The 20214-nt window shown below is 34.2% G+C and overlaps 1 protein-coding gene across 1 annotated transcript in view; it reads left to right on the top strand.

Moving 5' to 3' along the window:
- Positions 1-203: 203 nt before the first annotated feature.
- LOC111056107 (insulin receptor) overlaps positions 204-20214 on the top strand; it is a 151249-nt gene continuing 131238 nt past the window's right edge. Inside the window, exon 1 of the mRNA XM_039420054.1 lies at positions 204-610. Coding sequence (XP_039275988.1) covers positions 565-610 — 46 coding nt within the window. The 5' untranslated portion in view covers positions 204-564. The remainder of the gene's footprint in view (positions 611-20214) is intronic.

Genomic DNA, 20214 nt, shown 5'->3' with positions numbered 1-20214 from the left:
TCTAAAAAAATTGTTTACATTTTAAAAGGAATTAATTTTCTCTCATAAAACAAGCAAGCCGCGCTATGCGCTGTGCAGGGATTTGAAATTTGAATGTTTATCATTGAAAGGATAGTTGGAATACAGAATGAAGAAATTCTTGCTGAAGTAGGGAAATTTTCATTTGGTGGTGGGAATTATGAGCGACTGGTGTCTGGTAACACTGCAGTGAGCTGAGAAGTCCGTTGTCGAGAACAGGGCCGCTATTCTGTTGTGAACGCGGTCGATTTGTTGGTTCATTCTACGCCCAAGTGTTGTTGTGATATTCACTTTGACAACAGTGTTTCAGTGCAAAGTTTAAAATTATTCGATAACAAATAAATAGGTGCAGTGTTGTGTCAAGATCTTTGTGTGATTAAAGTGCTAATAGTGAGACGGTAGACGTCTGTTTTATGAATGGAAGCGTAGTATTTGGGAGTGGCTTACTACGTTTTCGGCCGCTATAGTGCGCTAGGCCCGCCATGCCTCTCTGGCTGTTGTAAACAATAACAGTCTGATGTGATATCCTGTTGTTGTGATATCCTCATGGAGGATTCGGCCTGTCCTGGCTGTTCACTTCGTCCCACTAACGGTAAGTACATTACTATTCACATTCACTTGAGTCAAATTATAACTTTTTCTCTCAAAACAAAATGCATTCAGTGAACGTAAATTCGATTGCCGCCATCTGCTTTGTTTGTGTCTGGTTTGTTTACGTCGGCTCGATCTGCCTACCGTCTGGCGCACCTATTCATTCAAAATTATATCTGTCATCGTCATGTAACGTGTAAATTATGACCGAATCACAACTCGAAATTGTTAGCTTGATTAGATTATGCTATTGTTGACTTCATCAGTATAGTCATGTATCGTAGAAATGTTGACTGAATTATTTTTCAATATTGTTTACATAATTATTGGTATGTCATCAGCTGTTGTAATAATGAATGAATCGCCTTTCAATATCGTCTGCTTGATGAAGTTTTGGTAATTTTCGGTGTACCTTGTCATCAAGGTATTAAAATTCTATAATAAATTATTAAAACTACCATTCGAATGGTGACTTCTGACTTGTCAATACTGTAACTTATTGTGTTTTTGATCAGTTTACAATGTGCCTGACTTGATCAAACATCATTTTAGAGAGATCTTGATATTGGATCAAACGTTGATATTGTATATCAGTTTTCATATTGTTAAATTCATTTTAATATTGTCATTAATTAGTTTTTAGTGTAAATGATTTGGTAACAATCAACAATAATCACCTCAAATTGTCAGTTACCAATATGGTTAAATTTGAATCTTGAATCAAAATATTGTTTATATTATTTGCTTTTGATATTGTTGAAATTATTTTAATTTTAATCAGTTGTCAATGTAGCCATAAATGATGCTGGTCAACTATCAATATTGTTAGGTATCTCTCTTTGTCAGTTACCGTATCTTTATTTTCATCTGTCAATATTGTTGAATATTGTTCAGCCATCAATTTCAACACAAAAGTTTTGCCTTGGCCTACTTTATTCAGCTTATAATTTTGTACACTTATAAAAAGACAGTATTAATCAGTCTGATAGGATTAGATCCTTTCAGGAATGGAATGAATATGATTTTTCAAGATTACAAAATTGTCAATAACTTTGACTCAACATTTCACATCCATATCTATTTTATTCTAGTCATTGTTATTGCTTGTCGTAATCTAATTTTGCTTCATTATTGAGCCTTCCTCATAAAACTAGTTAGACTCCTTGACAGATTTCAATCTCCTATCAGATCTGAATAAATTCCGATTCATGAGATAATACTTTGAGTATTTGGCAATGACTAAAACTCAAATATCATGTAAGTTACTTTATAGGAAGATTTAAAAAAAATTGTATTAAAAGCCACAGACATAAAAATTAATCCATTTCCTTAGATTCGAATATTTTGTACAGTAGAAAGTCGAGAACTTGAATTAATTAGGGATGGACTCAATTTAAATTACCGAAATAATCTTGAAAATGGGCTAGCACGCACTGTTTGGGTTGTTCATTCTCTATCATAAGCAGGTACAAAAAATGGTCTGAATGATAAATTGTAATGCTATAAATATTATTTTATACCAATTATAGACCTACCATCTCCTTCATTCATTAACATACCACACATCGATGGCGTCATCTTCATCTAGTAAGTTTTTAGTTTGGATTCGTATTGGAACATTGTATAGGCCTACTGTAAACTCTGTATAAGTCACTATTAAATTGACTTAATATTCCATACATACAAATGAAACAATTATATTACAAACTTATTGAATTTGGTTCTCGTTGAATTTCCATTACTTTGGTTTTGGCTATAGGATCTCTACATGAAAGTTTTCCAGTTGAACTGTTCCCTGAGAGGCGATATCAATGATAACAGTTTTTGTGGCAGATAGAGTTGTTTGTTGAATGGAAAATTTTGGCTGTCTATCTATCTAGCATTTAGTGAGTTTTCAGTTGTTGACTGTTATTCGAAACGATAGAAATTGTTTCTTATCCCTCGAATAGGATATTATTTGCAGATAAAAACTGTTTACCGCTTTCACCTGTTATCATAGCTGTCTACTGGCTGACACTATCACAACGCGTGTACACAGGTTCACTTCCTTTAACTGTTCCTTAATGTTCAAAACAACTTTCATATTATATGCTTTGTTACAATTAAAAAAATACAAAATTGCAGTGACAAAAATTGTCCTCGTAAAGTAAGTTCATTTTCGAATTCTTGCAAAAATACCTATTTATGTTATAATGTTGATCACTGATGCAAATACACCTTATTATTAGTTAGTTTCTATAATCAGGATCTATTTCATATACAGTTTCTAAAATTGAAATCTATTTCATATACAATAAGAGTTGACTAGGGAACTGGAGTGATGAGTCAAGTGGTGGCTGTAGTGTGCAATGCTATCAAATTTTTATGGTGGCGCTACCATGGAAGCTCCCGTGGAAGCGCTTCCATGGTAGCCCAGTGTGCAAAGGGCTTGAATGAAATCATACAAAATGAATTTAACCATTTGAAATTGTCACAGCCACTTGATTGAAACATTATTATATTATTCCAGTTGTTACATTATCAATCAGTAGAGAATTCCGAGCGTGTGACATAATAAAAATTTGAAACCAGTAGGCCTAGTTGATTACCTGTGTACTTGATTACAATAATACATTTCTACGTTATTAGTTGATCAATATGCTCAATAAGATTCACTTCAGAAAAGGTATAATTTGAAACTTTAATGTATTTAAAATGTTATTCTTTTTTGAAATATCCAATTTTAAATTAAAACAATTCTTTAATATTAGGCTATTTGTTCAGCTTCGTTAATTTGTATTTCATTGAAATTCAGAAGCCCATCAAACAATTTGTGAATAATTCAAGAACTATTATGATCAAAATAATCAATTTTTTTTCAACGTAACCTATTAATGGTATGATTTATTACAGAATTTGTATGCTGTACATTTGTATATATACTATTAAACGAGCAACTTCTGTTTATATGTTAATATGTTTGGATGTTTATATGTTTGTATTTCACCAGATCTCGAAAACGGCTCTTAACGATTCTCACGAAATTCATAACATAGTAGGTTTATAATATAAAGATTCGATTTCACCAGGTTTCATACATGGGAAAACTCGCTGAATGACATTAAAAGGATAATAATTATTATTCATCCTTGGAAAAACAGCTGATAATAATAATTTCGTCGTCTGTTGATGATTGAAGTGAGTGAGTTCATGTGTGTGGGACTGTGTCAAAATTATGACTCAGCTGTTGAACTTTTGTAATCATTCAATCAGGTACTTGGTGCCGGTTGCAAAAAGCCGGGCTATTTTTAATCCTGATTAAATCTGGTAGGTCCATCTTTTTGAAATGGTCTTCTCTGATTTGATTCACGTTAAGTTAATCAGGATTAAAATTTAACCGGCTTTTGTGCAACTGGGCCTTTGTGAGGGAAATTTTTTCATTCCTCTGGGAATTAGTCTCAATTTACTGTGATTGGATAGAACATTTCTGTATGAATGTTATTATAATTTCTTCTTTCCTAATACATTTTTTATGCTTTTGTACTCCAGAGCGAAGCTCGGTCCCCGATATATTTATAGGCTAATCACAGAGAAAACATGCACTATGCTTATACTATCGTATGATTCACAGTAGGACTACATTACATATTTTTGGATTACTTATCTTTATGTTTTTCTGATGATTCATTTATTCCAACAAATTTTCTCAAGTTTGAGAAATGTTTGAGAAATTGTCGGTTCCTTACTTTGAAACTAAATTCATATGTTAGCTTTTTTTAAATCATGATATTGGAGAATATAATTGCATTTTCTCTGTGGGCAAGCTTAAGCCTTCTTATATTTTATAAATTGTAATTATTTTGAGGATAGACTTCAAAATAAAACATAAAGTTTGTGAAATATGGCTCTCAGTACGCATGAGGTCCTGAAAATTTATTTCGCACATTATCCTCATTCCATCTTGCTTTATCACTACTCTTCTCACTCACTTCTTTCCAGTTTTTCCCAGCTTCTTTCTTTTTCTCGTCATACTTGTTTTGTACTGCTGTTTACGTAAAATCAGTTGAACTTTATCTCTAGGGAAGGCTTTGAACTTTGGTAGAAAATTTAAATGTTCAATGTGAAATCAACAGTCGAAGTGTTTCTACAAGCATTGCATATATGCATGTGTTTACCAGCAGCGTATGATGACAAACAACCCATGTCTACTGTAACTGACTTCAATTTTTCTTGGTACTATTTTTTATGCTTGATATTTGTATACCGTATTCGTGCTATGTTGGTGTCTGTTCAGTCTCTATGTGCAATGTTTGAAATACTGAGAACTGTTGTTTTCAATACGAGAATACTTATATTGAATTGTTTTCTAAGAAATGTTTTTTCAGAAAATCCTTTGAATACTGATAGTGCTTCCATGTATTAGGCTATAGCGTCCATATCAATAGAAACTGAGGCTAGTGCTTGAACATTAGGTGTTTGGTTTTCAATTTTGGTCGGCATAACTGAGTAATTCAGAAGTTTCATTTCTGAAAGCTCTTAATCAACATAGGTTCGAAATGGGTGGCCATAGAGAGTTCAAAATTTCTGTATTTTCTCATTTAGGGAATGATGTGGCCTTCACAAGCTTCTTCTGAAGCACTTTCGACCTGAATCATTACAGACAAGCTATTATTATCCTTGGTTGCTCGTTGCTCGTTCTATCTACGTAGCAATCTATTTATCTTGTATGTAATAAGTTTGAGTGGCTGATGCAATGATACAAATAATAAAGCCTTGTGTTTACCCCTGCGATTCGCCTGATTGAAGGCAACAGGAGCGAGAGAATTTTTAACCCGCGGTGAAAATTATGGTTGAAATACATTATGTACAAATACAACGGTACAGTACACATTCTCTAGATCTATCGTGACAATTTTTAGGTTGCATCTGATAGATGTTCTCAATTTTCTTATGTTGTTCACAGCTCACAGCAATGTTTTCTTGGCTTATGAGAGCAGGAGGGTGATTTTTTTTATCTTTGAAGGAATTTATTTGGGGAGGTCGTAGTTGAGAGTTCCGTGGTGCAAAAAATGCGGCCAAGTGATAAATGAGTGACAGAACCTTTTAATGGATTTGGTATCAGGATTAGTGCAACAAAAAATCCGCATTGTTCACCATTCCTTGGTGAGTGTTATTGTGTTGCTAGGGGATGTTCGCCATCTTTGGATATTTTTTCCAGTAGGCATTAGCTTTTTGCGGCCCTATTTTGACCCACCGGAGTGCTCCGGATAAAGTTCTCTGAGTTCTACAGTTGGACATTTGTATTTCCCGCCATTGAAACAATGGCGATGCAATTAACACAAATAATAATATTTCTCTATATATTCAGTTGCTGGATTTGAGGTACCCAATTGAATTTATTGTTTCAAGGTAACCCTCTATCTGAGTATCTATTTGGAGTATCTGAATTCTTCTATACGTTCAACAACACGGCAGTTACAGGTATCCGACCGCGGGTCACCTCACCACACATGCAAGCGCAGTTCTCAGTAGATAGATTGGTAGATGCCTATTGTATACTTCTTCCCAGGAATTCCCATGGGTGAATGGATATCGACAGATAATAATGGCCGGGAGACACAAATTTAGGCTCCAAAGAAATGTTGCACCGATCTAACAACCACACCTGCTCTATTCATGTCCAACTGGCTGAGAAAAAAGGGACAATGCATGTTTTTGCAGTGTCTTTTGAAGAGAGAAGTTTTTGTTGGGCGAAACTATCTCACGCTAGCTTCGGTGTCCCAAAATAAATCTCAACCACGTTGTCTGCTATTAGGGGACCACCCTACCAAACTTCACTGTGTATTTGCTATCGTTATTTGTTCAATTTTTCCATCGACATTCTCAATTCTCTATTAAATTATGTTTCATCACGCAAATAAGTGTGTAACTGTGTAAATTTTCGAAATTGCTTCCAAAAAATCAAAACAAATTTATTCTACAAATTCAGGATACAAAAGTAGAAAGATTCAATCCACTCGAGCTATTCCATTATTATTCCAATGTTTTGAACAACTATGATTTTTGAAAAATTGAAATTTAAAATATTATTGTTCAAGTTTACGTTTTTAAGAATTCCGGAATAATTAGAAACTTCAGGTCTAGGAGACTGAGTGTTCAGTCTGAAAGAAATGTGGAATTGAGGTAGATTAAAAATTTCCAAAATAGTGGTTTCAATTGATCAAAACCTGTAGCTTACTAGTGTTGAGATAACGTGGAATTGTGATTTCATTATAAATGTATGTCTCCGAATAATGACTCTTCACATTTATCCCCTGGTGATCTACGCACGTTTTTTTCATGATTACTAAAATACTGTATAGTATACCATGTAAACATAGCAATTTTTATATATGTATTTGATTTGAAGAAACGATTGAAATTCTATAGGATTACGTTACACGTGTGGATGATCTATTGAATATGCATCAAAAATTAATATTTATTGACACATGTCTCTTGACTGTTGTCATAAGTTAAGTTGTGCGTCAGTGTATCACCATGCGACAAAGTAGTCTGCATCTGCAACATGTATTCTTAGCTATTGAAACATTGCAGTGCGCCTGATGATTATCCAAATAACAGTTGTTTGAATGCAACTTGCATAATGCATTGTTAATTATTAATTGCAATAAAGCAATGTGTTGTATCCGGTATTATTTCATGTGATAGATACAGTAGTTACTATGTATTGCATTGTATACAAGTGTAAGCTGAAATAATGCATTCATTATTTTAATGCATTCAACTATGACTTCTTATCACTTTTACGACGATCATATTTTTTATTCGATATTTATTGGACTCTTTGACCCTTATAATAGACAGAAAGGTTCATATATATTGTATAATGTAAAGGTGATTACTGTGTGATATGAACTATATTATTATTTACTATTACTTTTAATTGGATGCTAGCCAATGAGCTAAATTTATATTATCGGGAGTTTCTTTTAACATACATTGAAATTTATGGTTCACAGTCATGCATTTTCTTTAAGTAGGTCGTATTTTTGCTATCATCTTACGTATTTATTTTTTATGGGAATTTCCCTCTTATTCTAGAATTAATTTTTTAATTGGTCCGATCATTTTGCTATGTTGTTGACAAATTATCATCTTGTTGATAATTTTCCCAATTTTCGCCGGGGCCACACCTGTCATGCAGCGTTCCGATCCGACTAATGTCTGATTTTTCTGTTTGGTGGTGGGACAGATCATATGACGGATATGTGTGACCTGCACCATTCCCAGTCGTTGTTTTCCGGATCGGAGTGGGATCGAAACGCTGCATGACAAGAAGTGTGTCTCCGGATTTATAGTCTGAAGTAAACTTTAATTCTCATTCTCAAAGCAATTACATCTGACTTTCACATTACATAGGCTAAAATCAACTTTAAAGTGAAAGGCACATTAGAAGAATTATATTCTTTTGAAAAAAGTAAAATGTTGAAAACTGGATAAAAACGACCATTCCCCTAATTTTTGGGAGCCCATGTAAAATAATTATTCTAGTGTCTAGTTAGATAATGGTTCCTATTAAATAACTTCTTGTTATGGACATAGCTGTGTAGCCTATCTCAGTATTCTCTAATGTGATTTGTGGAAATATTTTGAGTTGTCCCATAAACTACCGATAATTATCGTCCCGTTATGTTTGTCTCCTTGTTTTTCTTTCTGTAGCACCCAGCCTTCACTAGTTTTGACCGAAATTGCTCAATTTGTAGAACTGTAGAAGTAGTTGCAACCCTTGTGTTTGTCTGTCCTTCTATAAGTGAACTGTATACCGGTAGTTGTAAGGTCAAGTTAGCAGTTATTGTACGAGCTTTATTCCAAACATTTTACAAATGCTGTTTTTGTTTACAGTACCGGTAGGTTGTTTTCATGTTCAGTCGTGGTTTAGAACACTACCATCTATCTACCTAGATCTTTAGGGATATCATTGAAAATGAAGGTAAGGTAGTTTCAGAAATAGAGAAAATTTGAGAATTTAGATTTCAAGAGTTTTATTTCGTGTACGAGGTTTACTGAAAACATGTTACTAATGCTGTTCAGGTTGTGTTCATCTTAAAATTAGCTATGGCGTGGTAGTAGTCTACCTAGGTCTTGAGGGATATCATTGAAAATGAAGAGAGTTTCAAAAAGAGAGGGAATTTTAGGGAGAATGTTACGAGAAGAGAGTGTGCTACAGGAAGAGAGACTGTGCAGTTTGAGAGTGTGCTGGAAGCTACTGTATTTGCAATAAGTAACTTACAGTATCCATAATAATTTGTGATAAATATAGAGTCATAATTTTATGACAATATCGTCCTTGTAAATTAAATAGATTGGTAAAAATAGTGTTACAGTCTTAAAGTACACATTACTATGAAACAAGAATTTGAGTGATTTTAACAGTAGTATCGAGATAGAGTAAATAAGAATATAGGCTAAGAAGAGAAAATGATGAAAAAGAGAGAATGAGTTTTATTGATAGATTGGATTGGATGAGAGTGATCATTGAGGCAGACGCAATTTGAGAAGATGTGGTAAATGTGCATGATGGCCGGATCATATTGTGATGCAGTCGCGTCTTGTGTCATCCATCGGTGAATGAACGCTTCGTCGCGTCTGGCCGGCGTCTGTTTGTCTCTTTTTCTCAGTAATCTCTGCAATATTGCTGACTAATTAAGTATTGTCTTTGCCTATTCCGTATGAAATATTTAAAGTAGAATAAAATGATAGTTATATTTTGACAAATCTCCAATGTAGATGTTGTTTGTTTTTCAACTACTGTAAGTTATATAATAATCAGAGAGTATAGAATGTATGTAATGTTACACTCTATACTCTCTTTAAATGATTACACATAATTATAAGTTCAACTTATAAATTCGGCAGCTCAGGGTCCTTTGCTATTTATGCCAGTTTAAACCTTATCTGAAGTGAAGTGATGCAGGTGGATTTAATCAAGATAATATCTAGTAAATGATGCATCTTGATTTTGAGTTTGAATCATGAGCTGTATGCTGTATGTGTGTATTTTTCGGTTTCCTTCTAGTTCATATTCTTTGTGCGAACACAAACACTTTTCAGTTAGAACGCAAAACTAACTTAACCAGAAAATGATGTTCATGGTGTCTGAAGAATAAACACTCACATCAACCGGGTAGTTGAGCATGTGACAACTTGTTGGCCAGTTCTACAAGTATTACATATAAGTTCTACATAAAGTAGACAAGTAGAATAGTATACAAGTTCTACATAATAATATTGAAAACACTTACCTCAGGACAGGCATCTATAGTGAAGTAATCACCCTTTGTCTTGCTACGGCTCATCCAGGAGGAGATGAAACGTTTCTAATTCCAATGAAATATTTGCTTTCACAGTATTTAGAGGTTTTATGTTAGTGTGCACCGAGGTACCTAGAATACAATGTGTATTGCACCATTTTAAATATTGATAATAAACCAAGATTGATCAGCTGTTTGAAGTTTGAATGTAATTGATTATAATAGATGCAAAACATAGATTATCGTAAAACATAGATGGTGCATATTTCCCTTAAATACGTTTTCAATTTTATACAAACCATTTTAGTTATTTTCGTTACTCAATAATACCTATACCGAACAAAGTATTATTTTCTCGGAAGCCAATAATCACCATTGTAAAGAGCAGAATCTTGACTTGTTCGCTGGAAGCCCGTATAGTCTTTTGGTCTTTTTATCTTATTTTGGAATAAACTTTTTCGGCCAGTTGATGTGCGCGGGCCCGCTTCAAAATAACGGGTTTACACTTGATGAGGCACGACCTTTGCTTTGCTGTACGGCGGCAAGTAACAGTCTATAGTCTAGTCAGATTCACTTCACACTGTCAGCATCCTATTATGAATATCGTCGATGCTTCCTATTTGACCAATACTGAGTGAGTTTCACTATAGCAGGAAGTGTATCACGTGACCTTGGACCTTGGCATTGAGTGGAGTGTGGAGCATTTCTACGTGCAGTGAAAAAATGGTGGAGAATGTGAAGTGTGAATGGAACTGCCGCCATTATTGATTTGGTCGATATGAATGAGTGCTGAGAGTAGTAACCTACTACTACTAAGAGTATTACATTTTTTGTAGTTTATAAAATTACTTTCTTGATTTCTGGTGGCAAATACCGTTCAACGAAGAGTTTTTACTTATTTTTTAAGATTTTATTGAATGAAACTCGTTTATCAGTTTGGATACAAAAAACTGAGTGAAAATGTTCCGATACAAAATGACTGAGTAAATATTGGATACTAATGTTGAATACAATAGCATAAACTCAGTAAACAGATCTGTGGCAATATATATATCAGGATAATATATTATTTTGAATACAGTAGATTTTACGAAAAGTTACTTTTTCGGTTTTAATTCTTTAATAGAACATTTATTGACAGAAGGCAGATTAGTCATTAATTATTAATAGAATATTTATTGAATTCTTTTTTATTAATTTCTAAAGTAAATACTTTCTCCAGTCAGATGCACTTTAAACTGTCAGCATTTTTATCACATATCGATATCATCAGTTCATCATTTTGAAAACTTGTTCATATATGGGCTTCCTATGTCAAAAAATATATATTGCCCTAGTGAATATTGCTATTTCTATAAATTTTTATTGAATTTTGAATAAAAATACATGAAGAGGTTACTTCGATTTTCATCCAGTTAACTAAAAACTTTTGTTATTGATAAGGTTTAGTTTCGGTTTGGTATGCCATCCATTAGTAATTTACCAATCTGAATTGAACTCGGAGTACAACTTGAGCTGTACAGTAATGAACAATAATAACTATTACAGTTCTCAGTATTTCAAGTTTTCCTACCCAATATCGAAATCTACAACGTTACCTGCTCTACTACCCAGAAAGTTGAGGTAGTTGTAAAGATTAAAAAGTAATTCATTCAATAACTGATTTGTTTGTATTACCTAGATGGTAGATGATTAGATAATGAAAATTTTAATCTTGTTTTCATTGTAGAATATTTTTTTTATAAACTCTTCTACCTGACTGTTGTGCTCTGAGGTTTTTAGACATAATTCTGCTGTACATCACTTTCCTTATCTCTACTGGCGCCTACTGGCTTTTAATTTCATGGCCCGATAAGTTTTTCATATTTGCTTACGTAGGGTGCGTATTAATTTCATGCTTTGTATTGCACACAAGTGCTGCAAGTGGAAAAGTAGGCTACTGTTTATACGCAGTAGCTTTATTTTTATGCTCCACAACTCTTTGGCTTGAAAGCAATAATCACTTTTCCTATGACTTTTTAGATGACGGAGTTTACTCTTCAAAGTTAATAACTAACTGTGTTGTTTTCGGTGTTTATAGTTTGATTTTATGTGTGTTTTTATGGGTTTCATTGGATAGTTTATGAATTGTTTTTGATAACATTTGCTAAGTTTGTATTGTTGGGATGCTAGTACTACATGCAACATGCTCAAGACGGTTTTATATTGAAATGTTCTCGTATTGTGTTCTAGTCTTTCCTGCTAGTATTTCATGAAGAAGTCGTCTTCATAATGATTTTTTTTTATATAGTAACTGTTATGATCCTGTTATAAGAATCATCAATAATTTGCTACAGGAGGATAAAACTAAATAATACATACCTTTTTTATTGTACATATTCAAGCCTAAAGTTCCTTAAATGTGTCATTATATTATAAACTAAGTTAAGATAACTTGATAAATCTTAGTACTTGAATGAAATGATATTCATTAGATTAGGGTATGGGCATATTGAAGATTATATATATGGATTTCTATTCAAAGAGGTGTATCGTGTATGCCTAATGTAATGGATAAAATTTGATTCATCTGTGAAAAATTGATAAGTACAGTTGATCTGTAAACAAAAAAATTTACTTTTTAAACAAGGGTTTAAGAGCTATAACTCTTGAGATTCGAGTAAAACGTTGAAAACTAGCTTCAGTACTTGACTTTTCCCACCAGAGATTCTCCTCGAAAAACGCCATAAACCCAATGCATAATATTTGTATTAGAATCTATTATTATTGATATTTGAACATATTCCCAAATCCTGTAGGTTATTCCTTTTTTATCACAATATTGTTCAAGAAACAGAATATAGGCCTACAGATCTGAGAGAAAAGTTCAGGCGAAATATCATGGAATCATTATACAGTATACTTGATAGTATACTGAATTTAGTAATGTAGGTAATAAAAATGATAAGATATAATACGCGTGCATAGACAGTTTTTGTTGACAACATGAGAAAGTAAGCTATTTTAGTGATGAGCGTTGTACCATAATATTACGTAGCTGCACTGTCATTATCATCAATAATGAATGGATAGCCTACTCTGTCAATGACGGGCCGTAATCCTTCTTTGGACTTGGCTCACTATTTCTGATCCGCTCTTTTCTATTGAAGAATAAATTACGTGGAGTAGAGTCAACATTGTTAATTACGGTGTTCGGTGTATGAAAGGCTGCATGATTGAGGAGAGGAAACTAGCAATTGCCAAGTGAAACACGTAAAAAGAAGTAATTGAGAAGTGAAACATTCATACAAGAAGAGTAGTGTGAAGGATGAGAGTTTTCATCAAATTGAAGCGCTTTTCGACATGTATCGCACGCTCAGGGTTATTTAGCAAAATATACTTTTCCAAGGAACTTGACCTTTCTTCTCTAAAAATAGGCTCCACTACTAGATTTTCATTGTTGTGCCGATCATCGATCATCATCATCTTCATCAATCATATTGTCGAATTGGAGCATATTTCAAAACCCATAACAATGATGAGATGATTACGATGAGAGTAAACTAATAAAGTGTGTGGTGCGTTTTTTAACGGCTTCACACATGTAGAGAGATTTGCCAAATCATATAGTGCTGAATCTAAATGCCTCACGTTGGGCCGGCAAATCATGTGGTGCGTTTTTTGATGGCTTCACACATGTAGGGTGAATCTTGCACTGAGTCAATGGTGTAGCGGCTATAAATTTTGCAATGGCGTGTGAGGACGCTGAGTGAACACCAGACTGATTGACTCACTACAAGACTCAATACAATTGTCGGAATCGCGGGAGGCCTAAACGCTCGCTCACCCTTGATTCTTCTAATGACAAATTGTATAGTGATGAAATTTTTATAAGCAGTGTAGCGATCGCTAAACACTGAAGACGGATACCTTAAAATTATTACCTGTGAAGAATGAGCATACAAAATCATACAGGTCGAGCAAAAATCCCGATGTAGATAATTTACGGGACTGCGTCTCTAATAAGTTCTGAAGGATTAAAATACGGTATTTGAACCAATATCGTTCAGAATATATTTCGAGAACAGAGTCTTGTCGGGTTTTAAGCTCTATTGTAGGAATTTATATGATCTATGGCTGCATCTGCTGTACAATTGATGTGTTCGCTCCTAAGTCGAGGTAGGTAACAGATAAAAGCTGATATATGAGCAGGTAAGGACAAAGAATAAATATCTCGATCTGACCCCACTCGCTACATCCACTTAGACCTGTTCCAATATCCAGCTTGATTCAATTATTCCAATGATCGTATTCGATCGGTTCTTGATGATATAGAACGTATCAGACACAATAATTGACAGGCTTAAGAAATAATCGAACTCAGAAAGCGAATTAACAAAACTGAAATATATTACAATAAAATATGCAATCATACAGTGCAGGTTCAGAATTTGATTTACAGGTTGATAATAATTTGGCATTAACAGAATAGTTAAAAATTTTCTTGTGCTTGCATGATACCATGCGTGATTCAACAGAATTTTACGATTGATAAAATTGAACAATTTTGAAAAAATAGTGAAAAAATGAATTATAAAAAATATTTTTTAGAAAAATGCTCGGGTCGTGGTTCAGGCAGCGGAGGATAGTTAATCAACTACAAATTCTTATAAATTTAATATGAATAAATTCTAGACTCTTAAGTGCTAAAGCGCTTGTCGGCGTGGCCAATAATTTAACGAAGAAAAATTTATGTTTTTCTGCACTGAAATATTTTCCGAAGCGTAGATTGGGGCCCCTTTTAAAACTTATAACTCACGTGAATTTCCTTGGCGGTCGTGGTTTTCTTCTTTAGATCAAAAAATCGTTTGATCGGCAGCAATCCAGGCTTCGGTTTCAGCACGTGGGGAATTTTAGTTTAAAATATCTCCTTCACCGAATTAATTAAGGGATAATTTACTTTAAACTTTTAAATTTATCGATTGATGAAAACAGAAATTTACGAATAACAAATAAATTGGCCTAAAATATCGGCTCACAAATAGAACATTTAAAATCGAACAAGAAGTTTTCACAAATAGGTCTTTGGTAACTATAAAAAGAGATCTGCACGGTGAGGATTTCAAAAGGGAAGTGCTGCTCTTTTCTCTAAGCTTTTAGGCTAGACCTTGCTTCTCAGAATCTCGATGTAATAATTTGCATAAAAATTTGCCATTGGTAGAACGCTTGTGACGTAAACATGACGTCAGTGGCAAGCAGTAGAATACAATTCCTTTAATTACAATAATAATTTAATTTATGTAATTCTCAAAACTGCTTAATCTTATAGACATAGTTCTTCTCATACAATGTACATGTGCTAGCGTAAATGATAAGGCAGGGTTGGTGTCTGATAATAGATTAACATGTGTTGCTTTCAAACGATCACCTTCTTGGTGCTATTTCTATGCACTGTGATTGGCTTAGACCTGCCATAGAGATTTAATTACCATGTGGTTCAGTTGAATTAAATTATTAATAAATTAATATTCTTGTACAATTTTTATTAGGTTTGAGATTATTATAATTAATTTCTGCCATTTTATCAATAATATAATTTCATGCTATGACCTATTTAGTTACAATAAGACCTGACATATAATATAATTTCTTAAATAATAAATAATTTCAACGATAACACATACATTTTATTTTTTTATTTGAAATTCTTGATCCTTTATGGATAGTTTTGATTTTTAGAGATGGTATTATATCTTACGTGAAGCCAGTGTGACATTTGACGATACTTCGAATCAGTCAGCTGCGTTCGAACTGTTTTTAAAAACATCTGATCAATAGTAAACAAAGTGTAACCTCAAAATCAGTGAGCGATTCATAAACAATTTGTGCTTCCTTTGCAAAACAATTACGATTTTATTGAATAATTTTTCTAGAAAAATATTCAGTACAGAACGGTACTCTTATCAAATATACAGTTATTGATAAGTAAGCTTTATCGCTCGGTCGCTAACTATTCCTTTAGCAAATTCTTTCATTTTAAAAGGTAATCACAATTTTTCTCTCTTTTCATGAGATCTATTTGAAAGATTCATCACACAAAAGCCCCCAGGATATTTTAAATAGGTAATTGGGAGACGAGTCGAAACAATGACTATTTGAAAAATCCGATATTGTGATGAATACACTATTTCATCTCCTTACTTCTACGAAAACTCCACACTTAACACTAAAAACAATATATCGTGCACTTTTGGCTACGAGAAAATAAATAATTGATTGTTCCTTCCATTGGATACAATCGAAATACAATAATTAATGAGGTCTCTTAGGATCCTTCATTAAAAACAACTCCACAACTTCCATTCACGGGTGGCTTATGAGCAGACCCATAACTATAACAAATATACAAAATTTCACATATTACTTCTTAAGATTTGAATAGTATTTGCAACAAATATAGACTTTCATCATTTTTTCATGGTTATTACAAGTTTCGACTCTTTGGTTTGGCTTTTACATAGATTGGGTGAGAATGTGATTTTACTTCGGTGACTTGACAATCGTCTACCGTTTGACTCGAGCAATTTCTTATTTGCGCTTAGTACGTTGCGTACAAACGGGGTTACACTTGAAATGGCTTTCTTGATTTTTATCAATGTTGGTTACAAATATTAAGTCTTTAAGATTACATTTATCGATTTGAATTTCAATTCATGATCCTTTGATGCAACAGTGATAAATTTCACATTTGAAGGTAAGAATTTCATTTTCTTTTTAGCTTTTTTTTAGCAATACATTTATATGACATAGAACATGCGCATTTCGTGCAAATTAACATAAATATATATTTTTGGTTGCGTTTTTTACTTATAATTCCACATTAAATAACAGGTTACAATAATTAAATAACGATATTGCTTTGATTCTATACATTGACTCTATGATTTCGCACACATTGGTTGGTGTGACGAAGAAAATTATCGAACAGGCTTTGACTCTGAATAGATTTTCTTGATCGATTCTGTATTTCGAGGTTAGATTTACATATTTTTTCAAATAAACTTTGTTTATTTTCTTTCCTCCTATTCACTACTAATTTCATGTTATTTCTAATTTATAATTATTTTCTGTGGATAATTTAATTCTTGTTTCTGTTTTTCAGTTGTGCGGCTTGTACCAGGCGATTGTTTCTGTGATGATTGTAACATGAGGCGGATGGCTTGATTAGGTTGGTAATTTTTTAAAGTTGTTTCGTAGTTTTATTTTCTTCTGTTATTAAAGTTGATAATAATTTCTTCATTTGAAGTGGATTGTTGTTTATTAGATGAGATGCGGCGAAGTTTAGGTTATGTTGATTATGATTAGGCTGCAGTAAAAAGATGCTAGTCTGCAAAGTAAATGATTCGGTAGGTAGGCTGTGACCATGAAGTGTTTGATAACTGGTGTATTCCACAAATGCAATTTTTCAGTTAATCCGAAATTATTTTCTCCTCAAGCCCCCATCTAAATTTGATTTCTGATTTATTTCAAGGTTTCCGTTCCGATTTGCAACTATCCGTTTTATCAAACTTGGCTTAAAGCGGATGTGCCGGTGGTGTAAATCGATTCTTACAAACTCATTTCCTCTTTGTTGGCCGGTAACATGCAGTTTGATATCCTTAAATCTGACATGCCGGTGGTGTCTGTGTGTCTTTCCAAATGATATTTTCCTTTTTTGCATGCCGGTGTACAGTCTACTTGATTTTAACCGGACATGACTGCGGTGTGAATAGATTCTTCCTGAGACTATTTTTCTTTTTTCTTGCATGTTGGTACAATGTTTGATGTAGGATTTCAGCCTAACATGACGGCGATGTAGATAAAATTTTTCTTGAGACCATTTTTCTTTTTTGTGGAGCTGCTATTTTACTTGTGTGTGGTTTTGATTTAGAGGTTTTTATTTTCAGTTGTGATTTCAATTTGTTGTGGGTTTCTGTTTCATTTCTATTGTTTAGGTGACTATCTTCATGAATGCTGGGTTTATATGTTGCAGGCGCTGTCCTCGGTGGATGGACGGTGATGTGGGCGGTCGGCGGTCCGGGCTGCTCTTCTACGCGGCGGGCAACGTCCTTGGACTCCTGGTGTCCGGCGCGCGGTGGTACGGGCTGTCCCTCTACCTGATGGATGTCGTCCTCGGCCTGGCGGGTGATGTCGGCTGGTCCCTCTCGGCGTTCTGCGGGGTGCGGCGTGACTTCGGTATTAATACTCTCGGTAGGTTGGCCTTCCATACATGTGTCATGTTCGCTTGCTTGTTTGACTTTAACCACCTTTATTGTATCCGTCTCCACATGTATATGTTTTTTAATGCTGACTTCGACGTTGATTTTTCCCATATGCATATCTTCGGATATCCTATCCAATCGGTTATTTGTTTCTAAAATTGATTTATCCAGACACTCAGCTAATTTTTTGATGGTTTTATCTGTGTCACGGAATGCTCCATCCATCCGCTGACTCAATTTCTCCAAACCCTGTTCATTCGTCTTCTTTGCTTCTTGAACTTCTTTATTCAGCTTGTTTATTGCTTCATTGGTTTGTTTGTTGTCTTTCTTTACCTCTTGAATTTCCTTCTTTAATTCTTCCTTTGCTTGTTTATTGTCTTCTTTTAATTCTTCCTTTGTTTGTTTGTTGTCTTCTTTTAAGTTGTTTATTGCTTCATTTGTTTTCTCATTCATCTTGGTTATTGCTTTCAGGAGGGTGTCCATATCCATGGCGGGATCGGGTGTACATCTAACGGTCATCCGCTGGTTCTTCATCCGAGCAACGGTACGAGAAATGGGAGTTCCTGTCTCGGGGGCGTCGTCGTCCGTATGCTCTCCCGATGTTTCGTCCTCCGGCTCTTGGGCAGCCGATGGATCTTCCACCAGAATGCAGCTCTCCTCCACCTGCGTCGAAGATAAATCATCCAGTACATTGGGATGGAAATCGGCGGATGCGGTGGCAGATGCGGATGGCGGCGAACAATCGGGTGAGATGTCTTCGGTGTCCGACAGACTTGGATTGACCTGGTCGTTTCCTGCCATGGTTTGTGAGAAAGTAATGCGACGAACGTGTGCGGTGAATAAAAAGCGTGAAAGTGTTGACGTGATATATAAAATAATTAATAAGAAATCCAATAGAAATTGTTATAGCTTCGTAGTGAGTGAAATACAGAAAAAGTGGTTTAGCAATGTGTTCAGTGATAAAATGAGTCAAGTTAGCAATATCGTTAACATAAAAATGACACGAACATACAGGATACACAGTGAACACTTATGCGGTAATACAAGGTACGCCTCTTATAATTTATTATTACTACTATTATAAATATTTTATTCTTATAATTTCTTGCCGCAATTATATATAGGGCTAGTATTCTTCGCAAAATTTTATATAAAAGCAGTGATACTCTGCTTAAATTATTCCGCAATATATCCGTGATTTAATTTTACTTCCCTCTTTATGTTTTAAAAACTTTTAAAACTGTAAATAACTTCAATCCTCTTTTCTGTAAATATTTATAAATTGTTTCAATATAGACCTAATATTCTTCAAATAATATGACCTTTCTTATGATATCTCTTATACCTATGACTTATGGTATGACCAATTTTCGAATAACACGATAATAAAATTCTGAGTTCGATTTTTTCTCTAAAAATTCATCAATCGATAAATTTCTTTTCTGTTCAAAAATTGGGTATGGTACTTCTTGTTATTTTATATAACAGTGAACAGTCAATATCAAAATTCGAAAAAATTCACAACCATAAATTTTTCAAAAAATTTTCCCGTTGTCAGCGCTATAGTATACTGAGCAACTAAATAATCCTCGTAGTCGATTATCCACCTCTTCAATGCCTATCACTGTTGGGCGCCAAATCATGTGGTGCGTTTTTTTAACGGCTTCACACATGTAGAGAGATTTGCCAAATCATATAGTGCTGAATCTAAATGCCTCACGTTGGGCCGGCAAATCATGTGGTGCGTTTTTTGATGGCTTCACACATGTAGGGTGAATCTTGCACTGAGTCAATGGTGTAGCGGCTATAAATTTTGCAATGGCGTGTGAGGACGCTGAGTGAACACCAGACTGATTGACTCACTACAAGACTCAATACAATTGTCGGAATCGCGGGAGGCCTAAACGCTCGCTCACCCTTGATTCTTCTAATGACAAATTGTATAGTGATGAAATTTTTATAAGCAGTGTAGCGATCGCTAAACACTGAAGACGGATACCTTAAAATTATTACCTGTGAAGAATGAGCATACAAAATCATACAGGTCGAGCAAAAATCCCGATGTAGATAAT

The sequence above is a fragment of the Nilaparvata lugens genome, chromosome 2, assembly GCF_014356525.2.
Source record: "Nilaparvata lugens isolate BPH chromosome 2, ASM1435652v1, whole genome shotgun sequence".
NCBI lineage: Eukaryota > Metazoa > Arthropoda > Insecta > Hemiptera > Delphacidae > Nilaparvata > Nilaparvata lugens.
Note: the sequence above shows the minus strand (reverse complement) of the source record. Positions and strands in the feature narration are given on the sequence as shown.